Source organism: Sciurus vulgaris, assembly GCF_902686455.1.
Source record: "Sciurus vulgaris genome assembly, chromosome: 13".
NCBI lineage: Eukaryota > Metazoa > Chordata > Mammalia > Rodentia > Sciuridae > Sciurus > Sciurus vulgaris.
This window is the reverse complement of record NC_136474.1, coordinates 98,270,474-98,288,954: the sequence shown is the minus strand read 5'-3', so window position 1 is coordinate 98,288,954 and position 18,481 is coordinate 98,270,474. Positions and strand designations below refer to the sequence as shown.

Genomic DNA, 18,481 nt, shown 5'->3' with positions numbered 1-18,481 from the left:
AGCTCCCTGTGGTTAGAGTTCAGCCATGCTTCAAGGGCCCTCTGTCCCCGAATAGCTCCCCTTTGTCCACGGGCAGCTCCCAAATATTTACATTCCGACTTGGGACAAATCCTCAGCGGGCTTCCCTGAGGGAGGGAACACCACATTTGGATCTGGCTGACAGCAACGTGGGGAGATGGCGTGAGGAGAGATGGGGCCGGCAGCAGCAGGGTGGTGGGCTATGGGTATCAGGATGGAAGGAAGCAGTGCGAGACGGTGCCTGGGTGGGACGGGCACTTGGGAAGAACGAGGGTGACATGAGCTTTTCCACACCAGTGACAGGCAAATAGCCCCACACCCCGGCCCAGCTCTGATGAGGAGACGCTCACTACTTTTGCTGTGTGAGGTTCTCCTTGGTTTTGTTAGTTTATTTTTTGTTTTGGTGCTAAAGTTAAACCCAAGGGCACTTTACCACTGAGCTGCAATCACACATTCACAGTGCTTTTTTATTTATTTTTGTATTTTGAGACAGGGTCTCACTAAGTTGCTTAGGGCCTCACTAAATTGCTGAGGCTGGCCTGGAACTTGGGATCCTCCTGCCTCAGCCTCCCAAACTGCTGGGATTACAGGCATACACCACCATGCCTGGCTGTGTTTAAATTTGAATAGGTCAGCTCTGTTTACTAAACAGAAAGGTACATCCACAGATGTTTGATGTATTGTTATTCTACGAATTCTCAATATCTCATTTAAACAACACTGCATGGAATTAAAGAGGGTCAAACTTAGCCCTAAATTTCCAGCATTTGAGTCAACATCTCAAAAAGAAAACACCCATTCTTGTTTAGACACCAGAAGGTCAAGAACTTATCCTCTCCCTCCCTCCCTCCCTCCCTCCCTCTCTCCCTCCCTCCCTCCCTCCCTCCCTCCCTCTCTCCCTCTCTCCCTCCCTCCCTCCCTCTCTCCCTCTCTCTCCCTCCCTCCCTCTCTCCCTCTCCCCTTCTCCCTCTCTCCCTCTCCCCTTCTCCCTCTCTTCCTCCCTCTCTCCCTCCCTCTCCCTCTCCCTCCCTCACCCACCCCCGCCCCTTTACCCATGCTTATCAAGCAAGGTGCCACATGTGCCCTGAACCTCATTGAGAAGTTTATTTAATTGGCTTCTTGGTTGCCCAACTTAAATAATTGTAAGATAGATGACAGAAGTGCAGTGGATACTGGAATTGTCTGCAAAGGTAGCTTGTGCTTTCAAAACCACACACATTGAAATATGGCTCTTTTCATTCCCATGCCAGGAAACGATTCCCTCTGTCCTTCCAAGTCAGCAGAGCCCCTGTCAGCACCAGAGCCGAGTCCCTGATTGACTTGAGTTCAGCTGCCTGATGGCGAGCCCCATTCGAGGCGGTGGGCCCTGGGGAGGCATGGCCCACACGCCCTTCCTGTGTGCCCAGCTGTGTGCCCAGCAGGTGGCCACACCCCTCCTGCAGCTGCTGCCCGGCACCCTGCTGCCCTGCAAGTGTGGACGTCCAACGTGACGCCCTAGGGACACTGCTCGGCCTCCTCTCCTTTTCTGGAGCTGAGCAACGCTAGTTCCCTGAGGCAGGACCAGCGTTTGGGCCCCAGAGGGCTGAGAGACCAGCTGGAGTCTCAGAGCTGCCCAACTCCCAGGCTCAGGGCGGAGCAGCGGCGAGGTCGCCTTGCCGAGTCCCTAGGGGTGAAGAGCACAGGAAGAGCTCCACTCAGGCCAAGAGCAGCCGCTGGGTTGGGCAGTCTGGGCCCTCACCTCCTCCTTCCTAAAGGTTTGGTTTGGAGGTGGAACTTTGGCAGGGGACTCCTGTGCATTTCACCTGGGCAGGGCCTGGCTCAGCGAGGAGCTCCGTGAGGGCCACCTGTGGGCTCAGCAGCTTCTCGGCTGCTTCTTCCATTCCTGCCCCCTGTGGGACACCGCCCTGGGCGAGGCCTGTCCCCAAAGGCACATGGAGCAGGCAGGAGGTGAGCCAGGCATCGGCAACACTCCTTAAAGACTGGCCTCCGAATGAGGAGCCGGCCGTGCAGTCACGCCCGAACCTGCTGGAAGCTCCCCTTCCCGGTTTCAGACACAACGTGCCCTCTCACCTTTCCCCGGTACGCAGGGGCCCGGCACTCACATCTTTACAAAGAACCTGTCGTGAAAAAGGGCTTGTCTCTGTCCCCAAAGCTTTGGGTCACCTGCACCCAGGCTGAGGCTGGTGTTACAAGTGGCCCGTGGCTGACAAGTCCTGCGGTCACTAAAGGCCCAGAGAAGGTGGGACAGGCAACTGGTTTTGAATGGTTTTGGCTAAAGTTCTTTACTTCTGTGCATTTTTTGGACAGAAATCCAGAACATAAAAAGGACATCCTTGTGCTTGTTTTCATCTGACTTTATCTTCCCTGCAGATTCTGCAAAGTCTCTGCGTCCTTGTCTCATACGCTGTCTCGATCCAGCTGTGCCCTTCTGTGGTCATACAGGTTCTCCCAAGCGGGCAGGCCCGGGGCTCACTGCCCCTCGCTGACAAAAGGGCGGGCTCTCTCTGACGGATCAGTTAGTTCATCCTGCGTCACACCTGAGTGTGCATCTACGTGTGGATGACGCGCCGGATTTCCTGACGTGGGCTGACGTTGCTGTTCAGGAGGACACACGCTGGAGTGTGTTCCTGAGCAGAACGTGGGTGTGGGTGCTCTTCTGTTTCCTAGTTCTCCGTGGGCTGAGAGACAGTGGCACTTGCTGAGGAGATGGCTGTGGCCCCATCTCCCCAGCTTTCAGGGCTTTGGTTTTCTCTTCCCAAAAATCAGTGTTATATCTCACAGAATTTTTGTTGTGATGGAAAATCAATGTAGAAACCCCAAGTGCTGACCTGGGGCTCACCCCTTCCCCTTCTCTTTCAGCTCTGAGGTCACCGGCTCAGGATGGGGAACCACGTGGGAAAGCGAGAGTCAAGTGCGGAGAAAGCCAGTAGGGTAAGACACCATCCCAGCATCCTTGGCCCCAAACATGCAGCTGGTGGCCCCACAGCCCCCGAAGTAGCCCCGCCCAGAGGCGGGTTTTAGCCAACAGCTCCCCAGACAGAGCAGCCGGGTCCTTGTCACTGTGATCGGTTGCTACTCTCAACTATCCAGGAAGAGGGGGTGGTCCAGGGCTCACGGAAACAAGGAAGGAAGGGAGGGAGCGATGGAGGCGGGGAGAGAAGTGAGGAGGGAGGGGGAGGGAGGCCCGCCCGCCAGGTTCCCACTGAGGGGAGACTGCACATCCTTCACTCTCACACAAACACAATTTTGTGTTTTCAAATGTCCTATTTTTTAGTTGTATTTCCCAGATTTCACGTATCTGTCTAACTAGCTGCTACTTCAAAACAGTATGAAGCTTTAGACCAACCTGAGAAGGGTGGAAAGGCTCGCATTCCTGAGCTCGAAACCCTGGTTTCACGTCTTGTCTTCCAAGGCGCAGCCTCCCTTCCCTCCCCGTGGGGAGCTGAGCTCTGGCCCCGACCACGAGCTGGAGAACTCGTTCTGAATCCCACGCGCCCCCAAATGACCACAGTCGAGCCCTTCCCTTGACCCTGTGCTGAACCTGCCACCTGGTGACGGGGCGAAGGCCAGGGCCTCTGTCCACGGCGTTGCACGGCCTCCTTTTGGCTTCCCTCTTCCTGGGGTTGCGCTCACCTCGCCTGTGTGCATCTTCCAGAGAGCTGTCGAGTCCCCAGACCCAGACGCAGATGCCACCTGGGGGCTTTCTGAAGCCAGGAGCCAGGTTCTCCCTCTGCGGGTCCTGCACTGGGCATTGCTCCAGAGCCAGGGCCTTGACCCCGCCCACCTCAGAATGCTGGGCCTTAGCTCACAGACCGGCCCCTGCCCCTCCACAAGCCGGTGGCGCCTGTCCGGTGCCAGCCCCCTCCAAGCGCCCCTCCCTACTGACATAGAACATCTGGAAGGACAGGCAAGCAAACAGAACAGTGCAGATTAAAAACCACCCGACTCTTCCAGCTACTCAGACTTGACCTTGCACTTCCAGCAAGTGTCCACCTTCTTCCGCCTCGTGCGCTTCAGCTTCCTCTTTGATTAGAGTGCTCAGCACTGCCTGGACCCCCAGGAGTGTCTCTGAGTCAGGGCTCTTGCTGTGAGTCGAGTAAGACGCGTGATGTTCATGTGGATCACAGATGACCAGTGGGTCCCCATTGCCTCACTTCCTGTCCACTCCTGTCTCCACCACTTGGAATCGGGTCCAATTATGAGTAAGCCTGCCCAGCCTTGCACATGAACCTTGAATCTAAGCTCATTCACAGGGCAAGGGGAAACCATTCCAGTTCTTGGGATGTCTTTGTATCCCGCATAAGCATGCTGCAAAACCAAACCAAGAACCGCACTTGGAGTGGCACAGGCTGAGCATGGGCCCCTCTCCCCCACCCACACAGATGCACTTTTAAAATACCCAGGGAACTGAGCTGAGCTACTTATGGCCTTGGCACCTCTTGCACGTGGTCTGCAGTAGCATTTTAATGATGAAGCCTGCAGTAATGCATCCTTCTCTGGTTTGCTTGGGCTCAATTTCTCTATCAGCCAAATGGGTGATTTCCCGGACTTTGCTTTCAGAGCATCCGTGTGAAGCAAGAGATTTCCTGCTACTCATGTCCATACTCTGCCTTCACTGAAGTCACAAACAGTACCATGGCGTTTCCTGCCTGAATGATCTATAAATACGTAAATACTGGATGGGTGACTCTCCATTTGATGTGTGCTTAAGCCATATGATGGTACTTTCCTTGTAATTAGCAGCGATGTCGAATGCTAATGTGCTATTGCCGTGAAGGACCCAGTTTACACTGAGTCTCTGCACAAGGAGAATCTAGTCTCACCAAAAGCAAAAGTAGAGAGACAGCTTTGATCAGAGTGCCAGATCGTTGGCATGGCGTGGTGTGTTAGGTCCCAGGAGGACTGACTTGCTACTCCAGTCTGAACACCTCCCTGTGGTTTGCAGTCTCTTTCCTGTTGTTCGACACCGTAAACACCCCCACATCCGCACGCCTTGCTTTGCTGAGCAGGGTGTCAGGCCCTGTGCCCCGTCCCAGTCTGTGGCACTGGGCACTGGAGCAGTTTTGATCATCTTCTCTAGACCCCAACCCTTGGCATGGTAGTCTTCACTTTAACTGTGGTGGAGTCAGCTGGGTGGCCTTGCCCACGGCAGCCCCGGCGAGCTTGTGCCACATGCAGACCCACCTGTTCACAGCCAGGAGGGAAAGCCAGCACAGGTGAAATCAGTTGTAGTGACTTTTCCGCCTCATCAGCCTCAGACCTCTCAGGTCAGCCCAGATCCATGTGAACACTGGTGAAATGGTGTGCGCTGCTGACCTGTCCTGTTTCGTTTTGCTCTAGGTCCTCACACCCTGGGGTGCTTTGTGGCATGGCCTGGGCACGTTCCAGGTGCCCTATAGCTGGCACAGTGGGCGGAAGGCACAGCCCAAGGCAGCTTGCCCCTGTGCACTAGTTCTGAGCCCCTGGTATCTGTGTGATAGCTCACAGTTCCTTGTGTGATCACATCATTGCCTGGTAAATAAGCCCGTCCTCAAGTCAGGAAAGGGAATTGTGAATTATCAATATTAGTCATCACAAGACGCTTACAGTTCTGATTTTTCTCACTCTGGTCAAAGGAAGTGAGCTGGGACTGATAAAGAGGTGTAGGGACAGGGAGTATGGACCATTGGTGGCCAGCTATGTCCCCTGATCAGGCCAGTATACACTGGGCACCTGCAGCCCTGAATCAACCTGCAGTACAGAGGAGCCAGGACCAGCCTGTCGATCCACCCGACCCAGCGCTGGTGAGAGGGCACAGTGAGGTCTGCAGAGACATCCCACCAGGGCCTCCCAGGCATCCCAGGCTCCAGGCAGGCCCTAAAGCCAGTGCCAGACTAAGCCCAGCATCTCAGCATTGACCAAGTCATTTTGCCCTCAGTGTCCTCTGAGAGGGACAGGTAGTTTCTGATTCGTGAGGAGTGGGCTGTCCCTTCCAAGTCCAGATGCCAGCCAGGGCTCCAGCTGAAAGAAATGTCCTGGGTCCTTTCATCCCTGCATCTGCTCAAGTGTCCACATGCTTGGTGTGGGGCAGTGCTGGACGCTCATGAGAATCCAGGCCTGTCCCAAGCACTTAGGGGGGTTTGGGCACATTACCTGACTCCAAGCACTGGAGGTAACGCCTAAGCAGGTGAGCAGGTGTGGGTGGCACACCTGGGCAGCTCCTGGCATGGTGGGTAGTTTGCTGTTGCTAATTTCTATTGTTACTGTTTTGAAAGAAAAATCAGCCTGTGTCCACCCTCATGTCATCTCACTACCTAGCTGGGGAGCCATGAGAATCAAGCAGTTCTGTCCAGAGGTGTGACAGGGTGTGGAAGGGTCCAGGGGCCCAGTCCAGGACTGCTGGAGCAAGACCCCACTTGCTGCCTTGGTTCCCTGAGACTGGGACAGGCCCAGGAAGTGTTGAGATCAGCTGTGCACCCCACTGTAAGTCCCCTTGCAGATCTCTCCCACTCTCGGGTGGTGGAGAGCCGAGGGTCCTGCACTGCCCCCTGCTCTGCCCGTGCCAGCCACCCGTGGAGAGCTCAGCGTTCCCAAAGGCCTGGCCCGGTCACTCTTCTCAGAAAGACTGCGGGCACAGCTGTCCCTTCTGGATCTGTCCCCAGGCAGTGGCTGGTGGCTTGCTGCCCACCCACTGGTGTGTCCATTGAAAGAGGAGGCCAGGTGGCGCCCACGTCAGCACACTGCAAGATGAACCTGGCCAGGAGGGCGCAGGCCCTGCTGAGGCACACTGGGGCACGTCCTGAGGCCTGCTGCCTCCCTCTCGGTAGGGAGCCTGGACTCCTGGGCAGGGGAGGTGGCTAGGCACATGCTTGCCTGGCCCCTGCTGTCGACACAGTCGTCTGTCCTCTCCCTGTGAAAACCAAATGCTGGGGGCGGCAAGCCCAGGCTGCTGTGCCCAGGGCTTGTGTGTTGCCCAGCCAGATGCTGACCAGCTGAGCTATCCCTGCAGTGTCAGGGCAGGCACAGCCTGAGAGCTGCTGTTCTGTACACCATGGAGTCTCTCAGGGCAGGCACAGCCTGAGAGCTGCTGTTCTGTACACCATGGAGTCTCTCAGGGCAGGCACAGCCTGAGAGCTGCTGTTCTGTACACCATGGAGTCTCTCAGGGCAGGCACAGCCTGAGAGCTGCTGTTCTACACCATGGAGTCACTCAGGACAGGCACAGCCTGAGAGCTGCTATTCTACACACCATGGAGTCTCTCTGAGACAGCACAGAATGTTCTCTCTCTGTCTGTCTCTCTCTGTCTCACACACACACACACACACACACACACACACACACACCCTTGGAAACCTCCTCTTGGCCTCAATCACAGAACACAGTAGTGTCTTTTAGTAGGACGATGGTCCTATTTGGCAGTCACTGCTCCACGGCCTGCTGGCTTCCTGTCTCAGGACCCCTGCAGCTCAGGCCCACACGGCGGGAATGTTCCCAGCAGTGCTGCCCAGTGGGTAGCTGTTAAACATGGGTGGCTGCAGCACAGGAACATGGCTGCCTCAGCTGAAGGGCAGAGTTCTAGTGTCATCCACTTTTGAACATCTTAGATGTAAATAGCCTTGTGTGCAGGTGGCCCCTGTGGGAGAGCCCAGCCCCATTGCACGTGGACAGTCACACTCACAGAGGCCGTTGAGGAATCTGAATAATCTGCAACCCAGTTAGAGCTGTGGGCAACTCCAGTGGGACCTCATCTGGTCTTCAGTGGGGAAGACTGCAGGAAATCTCTCGGGATCTGCAGAAAGAGGCTCCGTACCAGGCTGGTTTGCGGTGAGTGTGCGAGAGCAGGCTTCCAACCGGGGCGAGTCACTGCACCCAGCAGGAGGGAAGCCGTGCCCCTTGCGGGGCAGGACGCCTTGCTGCCATTGGACCAGAGCCTTCCAAAGCTGGCTCTACGGCAGACTCTGCCACACGTGGACCAGAACTGCTCTAATTGTGGAGTGCGCTCACAGAGAAGTCTCTCATCACAGCTTCAACGTGGAAGAGTGGCCACAGGTCCTCTCTGGACTTCAGGCCACTAGCAGGTGTTTTGTCTGTCTGACATTCTGGGACCTCAGAGACCTTGTAAACTGAGGATGGCAGGGGTCCCTTGGGGACATCAGTGTGATGAGCACACAAGGCCAGGTCTTGGCAGCCCTCATTAGTAGTGACACCAGCTGTTTGGGAGCCGGGTCTCAGGCCACATGAAGCCAGTGCACACACTAGCTGGACAGGCTCCTGCCAGCCTCACCCACTCCAGTCCCGGGCCCAGCTCTACATCGTTCCCGTCGGACCTTCAGGGTCCCCGAGTGAGCCCCTTCCTGCTGGGGCCTGTGGTGGCGTGCTCAGAAGACCAGGCACAGACTTGCAGATCGTAAGGTCAGGCTTGGGAAGGTCAGGTCTCAAGTTAGGAGGGCCCGTGGAGCAGGTCCCCAGCCTGCTGCCTGCAGGGGTCAGGCCCAGGGCCCAAAATACCCCGGGACACTCACGTCCCATGAGATATGACCTGTCTTCTTTCACTCATGATCTAGGGTTTGGATTTTGTTTTGTTCATTCTTAGGAGATGTAGCTCAGTGGTAGAATGCCCCTGGGTTCAGTTCCCAGCACACACACACACACACTCAAAAAATTAAAAAGTGTTCTTTTCAGATCTTTGTTGAAATATAAAACACTGAGTCACGGTGGTTCGGGACGTGGAACCCCTACCTTTCTGGCCAACTCCTCAGCATGTAAAGAAAAGCCTGTCTTCTATCTTTTGTTCCTGAGCATAAAATAATGTGGATTATACCAAACACTAAGAGTCTAAATATGATTTGTTGAAGTTACAACTCCTTTGTTGCTCACAAGTATTGTTTCATGAATAACTCAGGGGAACCCATTTAATCTGCTTTTTTCCTGGATGGCTTAGATGTCACGTGATCTGTTAGAATGTGTCAAACACTTCACGAAGAGGTTTTTCAAAATGTTTCTATGACCTATCTTCTCATGACTGTATCTGACTGGATTTCACTACCAAGGATGAACCCAGGGAGAGCCTGTGACCTGGACAGCATAACTTCTGAAAGTGCTCCTGTGGAGAACGCCACACTCAGGCCGGTGAAGTGTGGCTTCGCCTCTGATGGATCCGATGGTGGACTCCTCTCTGCACTCTGTGCGTGAAATTCTCAACACACGACGGTCGGGCCAGGTGGTGCATCTTGCTGTTGAATACGCAGAACCAGGCACTAGCCGTGTGCTCCTGCAGCCCTGCAGCCAGTCGAGCAGGGTGTGCTGCTCTGTGTGTCCCTCTGATCGCGGGGACGGCAGACCTGCCTTGGAGGAAAGCCCTGCTCTGCGGAGAGAAGCGAGCGGCAGCTCCGTTTCACAGCTGCTGTTCTGTGGAGCACGCGGACCTGAGGAGGGTGGTGCACTCGAAGCCCGTGTGAGTCTCTCCACCTCTCAGTCTCGTTGCATTGGTACTCACAGACCTGTTTTCACTGAGAAAATTTCATTTCCACCTTTCCAAAGACCTGACTGTGGAAAAGAATCAGTAAACACGTAATGAGGAGGTCCCCAATGACTGCGCTGCGGTCAAGCCTTGCCCGGTGAGCTCACTGAACAGCCCGATGACCCTCTGGGACAGTTGCTCAGAGCTGGTTTAGTGGGAGAGGACACTGAAGAGGCCAAGGGCTTGGGCAGAGCTGGGCATGCAATTCAGGAACATTATGTCTATGCTTAATGAGTCCATGTTTCTCTTTTGAGCAAAAATGTGCCTTGCTCCAAGCCTCTGATCTATCACCATGTTACCAGCACTGCAGGAAGCAGTTAAAGAATCACATGGAAGCAGAGGATAGTATTGTAGGAAAACTAAGTAGGAATGATGTTATCATATAAACTAAAGGAAATGTATCCACCTTCCAAGTAAGACCAGAGCTTCCCTTGCTTCGGTGCATTTGCGTTAATGTAGAGTACTTTTGAGCTGAATGAATGCCGTTCCGTGAATTGGCTGTAAGTGCACTCTACTCAAACTTGAAATTCACTTTACTACCAAGCTCTTAAAGCGAAGCACTGTGCTGAGCAGAATCTCTCCCTCTACCCCAGCCCTTCCAGAGCTGACCATCCTCCTTGCCCACATAGCCAGTGAGTCGGAGTAAATGGCAAGGTGTCTGAGTTCCTAAAATAAGAGCCAGGGTCCAGTTGCATAACAGGCCTTGATAAACAGTTTCACTGCGATGCTAGGTAATATTTATTTTGGTATGGCTTCTAAAAGTCAACGTTTGAATATAATCTTGAGCACATTTCTTTGCCTTTGTTATTTGGAGAACTCTGCAATATTAATCACCCTACAGAGTGATCTCACAGGAAGTGTGCCTTAAAACTAAGTAGATAAAAAGGCCATTTGCTGACCCACAGCTGTGTTTCCTGCAAGGAGAGGCATCAGGACTGCCTCCAGCATCCCCAGCCCCAGCTGGTGATGCTGTCGAACTTCCTGCTGACTCACCCTTTGTGGACTTTGTCTTGTTTTGCAGTCCTGAGGATGAGCCCGGGACCTGCACAGGGTTCAGCAAGCACGCTAACACCAAGTCACACCCCAACCCTACAGGTGTCTTTTTAAGCAGTTTTACTGAGATGGAATTCAAATGCCATACACTTCACCCACTTAAAATGTGGAATGCAGTGTTTCTAACTGTCACGAGCAGCAAGGAGGAATCAATGAGAGTAAATTTGGTCCAAAATCAGTTGGCTTTTATTTGATGCTGATCACACAATTATTTATAGTGATTCTAACTTTTAGTCACACCAATACCACACATAACTTAATCACTGAATTATTATAAGCCCTGAATAAGCAAGACTCACTCCTTACTGAGACCCGTTCCTGACCTGTCTTGAGTCCAAGGGCAGCGACTCCCAGAGGTCAGTCAGGAAGACGGCTCAGGAGATCTCGCTGGGGAGCTCCCTCCGGCCGGAGTCCTGATCGGCGAGGACGGTTGGAAGGTGAAGGAGGGCGGCGAGGTCCCGGCAGGCAGGCCGGGCGGAGACGTCTCAGGCAGGATGCACACGGGCAGCTCTGCTGTCACTTCCACAGGAACGTCTTGGTCACGGTCAGGATGATGGATGGTCCATCAAGCAACGAGCAAGTCAGTGAGTCCCCTTCAGGCTTGGCGCAGCACTGGCGTCATTGGTGTAGATCGGGGACTGGAGCTAGGCTCATCCTGAGTCCTTTTAAACCCTTTTTATCAGACCCTGCCAGCCGGTCTTGGTCAGGGGGAAGTCAGTTATCTTACTCAGGGTCAGTTGCACGTGTCTTCAACTTGGGGGCAATGTCAGTCCTATCTTGGGGCAACACCACATCATTACCTCATTACAGCACAGAGCACTCAAGTTATTTTTTTGCAAGTTACACAGCACAAGAATGTCACACATTTAACTTTGCTCCTTACACTAACGTAGTCACAGATGTGTGCAGCCGTCTCAGGCCCGTGTTAGAAAGCTGGTGTGCCTGGTGAGGGCACCGACCGTGCCCATCAGGGTCAGCCATCACCACCTAACCCTCGGCCACCACCAGCCTGCCTGGATTCCTATCAGACGTCCCTCGAGTGAGCTGTGTGTGCAGCCTGTGTCTGCCCTCGTCCCCCAAGCGTGGTGCAGTTGCGGTGTGTCAGGGCTTCGTGTCCTTTTATTGCTGAACAGTATGCCTCGCAGTAACGTCCAGTGTTTCACGATCTGTCCTCCAGTTGGTGGAGGTTGGGTGGCCCTGCCTTATGGCTGCTGCACTCTGTTGCGGTCAGCCTTCGTCTCCTGGACTGTCCCCATGGCATGCTTCCACTTCCCTGGCGAGTGTACCTAGGAGTAGACTTGCTGAGTCACGCAGCGGCCGCAGGTTGGACTTGGGGGAACTGCCAGCCTGTTTCCCACGCACTGCAACACCCGCCCCGCCCACTAGCACAGTCCCCGTCCGTTCCACCACCTCTCCACCCACCACCCTCGCTCAGCCACTTGATTCTGGCCATCCTGCGGGTGAAGCAGTAGCTCCTTGTGTGGATACATGCCACTCAGCCTTCTCCTTCATGGCCCCACGTGGTCCTGACCGAGGCAAGTGCAGTACATTCTTGGAGGCCGAAGGAGGCCAGTCTGTGAGTCCATCCCGGCCTGGCACAGGGCCCATGTCGATCCCCTGGGGAGCTGTGCTTGAAGACTAGAGTTCAGGGCCAAGTGACGTCTCTTCCATGCTCTACTCACAGAACGCAGGAGACTAGCTGCTGGTTCATGACAGAGCCAGAGACGGGAAGCTCCTCAGGACCAGAGTGACACTTCTTCCTCCGCCTCCTGTCACTTGTGGGTGTCGGCATCCAGTGTCTGGGCCCTGTGGGGGATGGTGTGTTTCCGGTGGCTTCTGCAGCAAATCACACTGAGATGCTGGTGGTTTGGCGGAAGTTTGCTCTCAGGGTATGGGCAGGGCTGGCCTCCCCAGCCCTGCACCCCAGCAGCCCTGGCCTGCACTGCTGCGGCTGCAGCAAACCCTCTCCTCCCGCATCACGTGGAGTTCTTCCTGCGTGTCTGCATCTGGATTTCCTTCCCATAAGGACACTGCTGGGTTAGGACCCACCCTTATCCACTGTGACCCTCTTAACTCGATGACAGCTGGAAAGACCCTACATCCAAATAAGTCCACGTTTGCGGATAACCGGGGTTAGGACGGGTGCATATCTTTCAAGGGTCACAATTCAGCCTGTGGTGAGAGAGGTTTCATGGCTAACTGTGGAGTTTGAGAGAGTCTGGGGAGCACAGTGTCTTGGGTCACACTCTGCTCAACCAAAATGGTAAAGCAACATGTTGGGAAAGCCCCCAGCCGAAACTCAAAAGCCCAGGAGTAAGTGACTTGCACCTAAAGAACAAAAAAGGAAGGATTCCTCGCTCAGTTTGGCAGAACATGGCCGGCACATGACTGTGCTCGTGAGCTTGGTGCTGGCCCGCACTGGCGGCACCTAAATAAGCATCAATGCACTGACTGCCTTGGGGCAGAGCTGCAGGAGAAACGCCCACAGGCGGAGGAGCTCTGGCAAGCAGCAGGGGGAGGACCTGCACGCGTTTGCCCTTGGTCTAGTGGAGCACCCGGCTGGGGCCCACAGCGCCTCTGTGCACAAGGCTCCCCACCATGGTCCCAGCTCCTCATCGGCCAGGGCACTCTGCACACGAGCCTCCCGTTTGCAGCGGGCAGGAGAGTCCTTCCATGCCATGCACGAGCCCTCCCTCCTCTCCCAGAACGCCCACTGCCCTGGTGAGCACGGCAAGTGCTCCTGCTCCAAAGAGACCCCGTTCACAGATTAGCCATGACGGTGTTCACTGCAGCGGCAGGCCCAAGTCCAGCTGCCCAGAGCTGTGTGCGGGGTGGGCAGGCCCGGGGATCTCCCGAGACAGGAAGCGTGCTGGCTTCAGGCAATTGACCAGCACTGGCTGCAGACACAGCCCAACTGCAGACATGTGAGAACAGAAGACCAGGACGCCCCGAACTCCACCCTGCCGTCCAGCCCAAGTGCCGGCTGCAGCCGTTGGGTAGCAGCCCTGTCCTCTGTTGGGGCCGCTGGGCAGGGTGCACGGGGTGGGGGTCCTTGTGGGGCAGCCCCAAATTGTTGCTCCCTAGGCCCCACGTGGCCGCATGCTGCTTTCCTGGCCCACAGGGGGCAGCACAGATCTTCCGAGCCCAGGAGGAGAGGCTCTGGATCAGAGCCCCCCAGCAGGGAAAGAAGGAGCTGGGAAGAGCCGCCAGCTGCCAGGCGCCAGGCTCCCGGCAGACCCCACCTCCTCTCTGGGTTTCTCTTAAAATCTCCACTTCACTTAACAAACACATAGGAGCAGTTTCCACGTGCCAGGCACATTCTGCCCACCTTGAAACACCAACTTATCCTCATTACAAGCATGCCAAGCAGTATTCACATTCCCTGCCTTTTATTGATGAGAAGACGGAAGCACAGAGAGGCTAAGAGACACGCCCATGGTCACACAGCTGGTACTTAAGTCAGAGAATGCACCCTGTGGTGTGACTCACAGCTGTGCCTTCTCCTCTCTCCAGAAGGGAAGAATGTAAAATCAAAACCATGCAGACTTTAGGGTCCTGGGCTAAAGGCTTCAGGAGATGAGGGGTTGGTCTGGAAAACAGTAGAGCAAAATAAGTGCAGGGGCCGGAGTCAGAAGCCACAGGGAGCGGTGCCCTGGAGAAGGAACCTCTGGGACTGGGTTGTGGCCGGGCTGCTGCCGAGGTGCTGGAAAGACCTGGAAAGGTCCGGTGTGGCTCCTTCGGCTTCCAGAAGCCCTCCTGCCTATGGGCATCGTGATAAGGCTCACAGCTCAGGCAGTGTGGCTGTGATGGAGGAAAACAAGCACAAACAAGCTGAAGGGCGTTGGGAGCCTGGCCGGGTCTTCGTGCCCGCTGGACCGCGGGCGCCCTGCAGCACCCAGCGGGCGGCCTCTGTGTGACATGAAGCGTCCGGACCCTCCTTCCCAGGCAAAGGCCAGAGGCAAAGCAGCGGGCAGTGCGAGCCCCTCGTGGGAAGACCAAAGAAGGGGACAGGCCTGTGCAGCCTCCGTGGCACAGCCAGGGACAGGCCGGAAGGAGGGGAAGCGCCATTCCCGGGAGGGGCGGGCGGCCTGAGCACAGGCCTGCACCCCGCGGGGCTTTGAATCTGGTCTCCTGTGCAGCATCGCACATTGAAGTAGGCGAGCAAGGAGATGCTCGGGTACAGGAGGCAGAACCCGCCCTGCCGTCTACACTGGCGTTGAAGCTGTGCACTGCACATTCTACGCTCGAGCAGAGCTCACCATCCTGCTGCCTTCAGGGCCCCAGACAGTAGCAGACAGGAGGCCCAGAGGGGAGGCGAGGAGCTCGGCTCCCTCCAAGGGCACAGATTCCCACAGGAGTGGGATGCGGCCTACCTCCCCGCAGGGGAAGCTCCCGCCTCACAGCAACATGGTGCCCCCAGACCAAGCACCAATTTCTGCCCCTAAAGAACGAGTGGCCTTCAGTTAGCCAGAGCTGAGGTTGTAGGAAGTCAGTCCTGCCCCAGGACGCCACCTGGCCACAGGCACCCTCCCGGGGTAGTGGGTTGAGGCCCAGCTGCTCACTTTGCCCAGGCTGGGACTCAGCTTCTCTTGCATGAGATGGTCAGAGGCACCAAGGGAGAGGTGAGCACTCAGTTAGAGAACAGGCCGGAATCCGGAATCCCCCGAGAAAGCCCGCCCTTGAACTGGGACTGCCTTCCCTGCTTGCAGACGGAGAGAAAGGGCAGGGAGGGTCGCGCCCTGCGCTCGGGAGCTCTGAAGCACCATCTTGAGGGGGACTCTGCTGCGTTCTCTTCCAGGACAGTGGCACTCACAGAGGAGAACCTGGGAGAAGGAGGAATCTCAGTGAATTCGCCCAGGCGTCCTCAGAAGACAACGAGGTGTTCGGTAGGTAGCGTGGGCCTGGCCCGCCCGCCTCCAGCTGCGCAGAGCACGTTCTCATGGGCGACCCGGTCTATCCCGGGTGCAGTCCTGGGCCAAGCGGGCATGTGGAGAGCGGGCCCCTGGTGACCTTGTCCTCTCGTTTTCTGTGTCTTTGGCTCTCTCGTAACAGACCCCGAGAGCGCGGGTCTTCTCCTTTCTGTGCGGTCTTTCTCTCATACTCTGTCTCTCCATTTGTGTGCGGGCATTAGGAAGCCCAGGAGTGCCATCTGCAATGGCGGAGCAGGACGTGAAGTCGCCAGCCGCGGCAGCTGCTGTGCGCGTGCTCCCTGCAGGCCTCGGGGTGCTGGGAGATCGCTGCTGGCGGTGTTTTCGTAGCGCCTCACTGAATATAAGCTGCCGGCATACAGGCCTCTCTCCCACTTTCCTCAGGAGGGAGTAGGGGTGCCTTTATCTGCTTTTGAGTAGAAGTGGTTGAATATGTTCTTTCCTCCTCACACCCAAGTGCAGTGACTTGCCTGGGACGGGCAGGAGGGCTGTTCTGGAAGCTCCCCTCCTTTCCATTCTCCACTTACTCCAGGAGTGAGGACAACAGGAGGTATCAAGTGTGCCTGGATCCCCAGAGCTCCCTGGCCCCAAGGGAAAGGGGAACAGGTTTCTGATAGACACTGGGGGCCAGCAGCTCCCTGGACATACCCCTCCTGGCCTCTACTTTTCCCTCCTAAACAGGTCACTCTACCCCAGTGTTCTCGTTCCTGATTAGCTGGCTTTTTCAAAGTCCCTTCTCTTCTGCACTTAAATTCCTCCTGGAAAGCACATTAAGTGCAGCACGTCATTGCCGCCGTCCAGGGTCTTCAGCTATGTGAAAACCATGTAGCCAAAAGGCTCAAGGAGAATGAGGAGGCTCCACAGACGCCCTCCCAACGTCTGCTGCTGTGTGTCCATCCTCACAGGAACTGCCTGGGGCCTTCCTAGCACAGTGCCCTGCCTGCAGGGAGTGGGTTTCCATTGCAGAGCGGCAGAGGGAAGGGCAGAGGGCAGCAGCACGGGCACCTGGGAACCATGGCATGCGCTTAGAATCTGCAGGGCCAGGCACCCTCTCCGTGTTGGACGGGAAAGGCAAGTGCTGGCCATGTTAAGAGTAAGCCCAGTTGAGGGGTCGCAGAGCAAGTCTCCTTCACTACCCTCCTGACTCGCATGTTCCAAGCGCACAGTAGCCGATGCCCAGAAGAGACGTGCAGCGAGAGCTCCACAGCAGAGAGCCAGCGTCCAGTTCCAGGGCTCACTGCTCAGCATACGGCTTCTTCACGTCAGCGAGTGCTTTCAGGGTCATTTGTCACCACGACAGCCGTCCTGCCACCATCACCATATAGGCACACGCACCTGTGCGTGTGTGTGCTGTCGGGACTCACAGGGCCTGTGCAGACCCCCTCCGGGACACGGGGGGCCCCGTGCACACCCCCTCCAGGACGCGGGGGCCCGTGCAGACCCCCTCCAGGATGCAGGGGGCCCCGTGCAGAACCCCTCCGGGACGCGGGGGGCCCCGTGCACACCCCCTCCAGGATGCGGGGGGCCCGTGCAGACCCCTCCGGGATGCAGGACCCTGCAATTCCTGACACAGTCTCACAGCAGCCCCTGAGCCTCGGTGTGGACAGTTACTGCCCAGGGCTAAGTGAGAACCACAGAAACATGTAGCTCTTCAGTCTCCAGGGACGCAGCCCACGTGTGCCTGAGGAGAAGCCAGCTCTGTCGTTGCTTACTGTGACACTGGGGCCCAGGACAGCGCAAGGCCCGTGCCTGTCCCACGCCGTGGCCCTTGTGCCATCTGAGCCATCGCCCTGCAGTGCAGATGCTGCTTGACTCCTGGCCAGCCCAGTGCAGGGGAGCCCCAGGGGCCTGCAGCCTCAGACACCCTCAGTTCCCCTGGTCAGCAGGCCGGGGGGGCCTCGTTCGCTCCAGTGATCTGCTCGACACTCCCCGTGATGCAGATGCGAGCTGCTGGTCTTCTGCCCCTGAACTTCGTGACCTCCCATTCCTACCCCTATGGGAAGCCACAGAACTCCAGTCTAAAGGTGCAGACTGATGGTCAACCTGGACTCTACGATTGGGGAATGTGATGCGGATTCTTCTGAGGCTGAAACGTGGTGCACATTTTGCTCCTGCTGACAGCAGCAGCCCCTGCCCCTTCACAAGGTCTCTCCTTGCCAAGGCAGCTCTAAGCCTGGCAGGAAAGCAGGCCTCACTGGCGTCTGTGGACCCGTGTGTCGTGGGCAACTGTGTCACTGGCTTCTTTAAGCTCTTGGTGAATTTTTTTCCTCTCATCAGAAGAATGCAGTCGGAGATGTGAAAAGGGAAGAAAAAGTCGTTATCCCTTAGCTAGCAGATCATTGCAGGACAGCGCCCCACCCAAGACCTCTGGGGATGTCAGAAGAAAGCAGTTCCTGGGTGCCAGGCTCCCCAACCAGGAGCTGGACTAGAGAGTGAAGGGCAGCTGGGCCAGGGACTGAGGGTCTGCCACATGTGGCTCACACCTGGTGCTCCAAGTTGCAAAGCCCAGCTGAAAGGAGGACACTTGTGTGCGTCCTCGCCAGGCCAGAGCTGACCTAGTGATGCACATTCAGGTGGTGTGGACTTCATGGCTGGTCAGACTCCTGTGAGGGTCTGCCTCAGAGATGGGCAGCACGATTCGAATCTGTCTGTGGTTTTCCTCTGACAGCACTGTGGTTCCTCTTCAGAGCTGTTTGCCTCATTACACAAGGAGGAAGGAAACGTCTCGGGGCACGGTAACCTAGAGAACCATGTGTTGTCCAAACTTTGGGGAACCAGGTTATTTTGCAGTAAACCATTTGCTGAGCTGCACTGGATCCACACATCCATGCACACTGAGCACGCTGTCCTTGTCACTGAAGACCACGCGGAAGGAAGGCAGCAGGGTCCCACCGACCCCTCCAGAGCTCTCTAACCACCAGCCCAGTCTCCACTCTCCCTCCCACCAACAGTGCAGAGCATCCATCAGAAGAGGGCGCCACTG

At 56.1% G+C, this 18,481-nt stretch overlaps 1 protein-coding gene across 6 annotated transcripts in view; it reads left to right on the top strand.

Annotated features, from left to right (window-relative positions):
* Positions 1-650: 650 nt before the first annotated feature.
* MBP (myelin basic protein) overlaps positions 651-18,481 on the top strand; it is a 79,068-nt gene continuing 61,237 nt past the window's right edge. For 2 of the 6 annotated variants that reach the window (XM_079108266.1, XM_079108265.1), the window contains exons 1-2: positions 2,878-2,949; positions 15,369-15,456. In XM_079108266.1, coding sequence (XP_078964392.1) covers positions 2,899-2,949; positions 15,369-15,456 — 139 coding nt within the window. In that variant the 5' untranslated portion in view covers positions 2,878-2,898. Of the gene's footprint in view, positions 675-2,874; positions 2,950-15,368; positions 15,457-18,481 lie in introns of those variants that run through there. The other 4 variants (XM_079108263.1, XM_079108268.1, XM_079108264.1 and 1 more) reach the window with 4 other exon arrangements.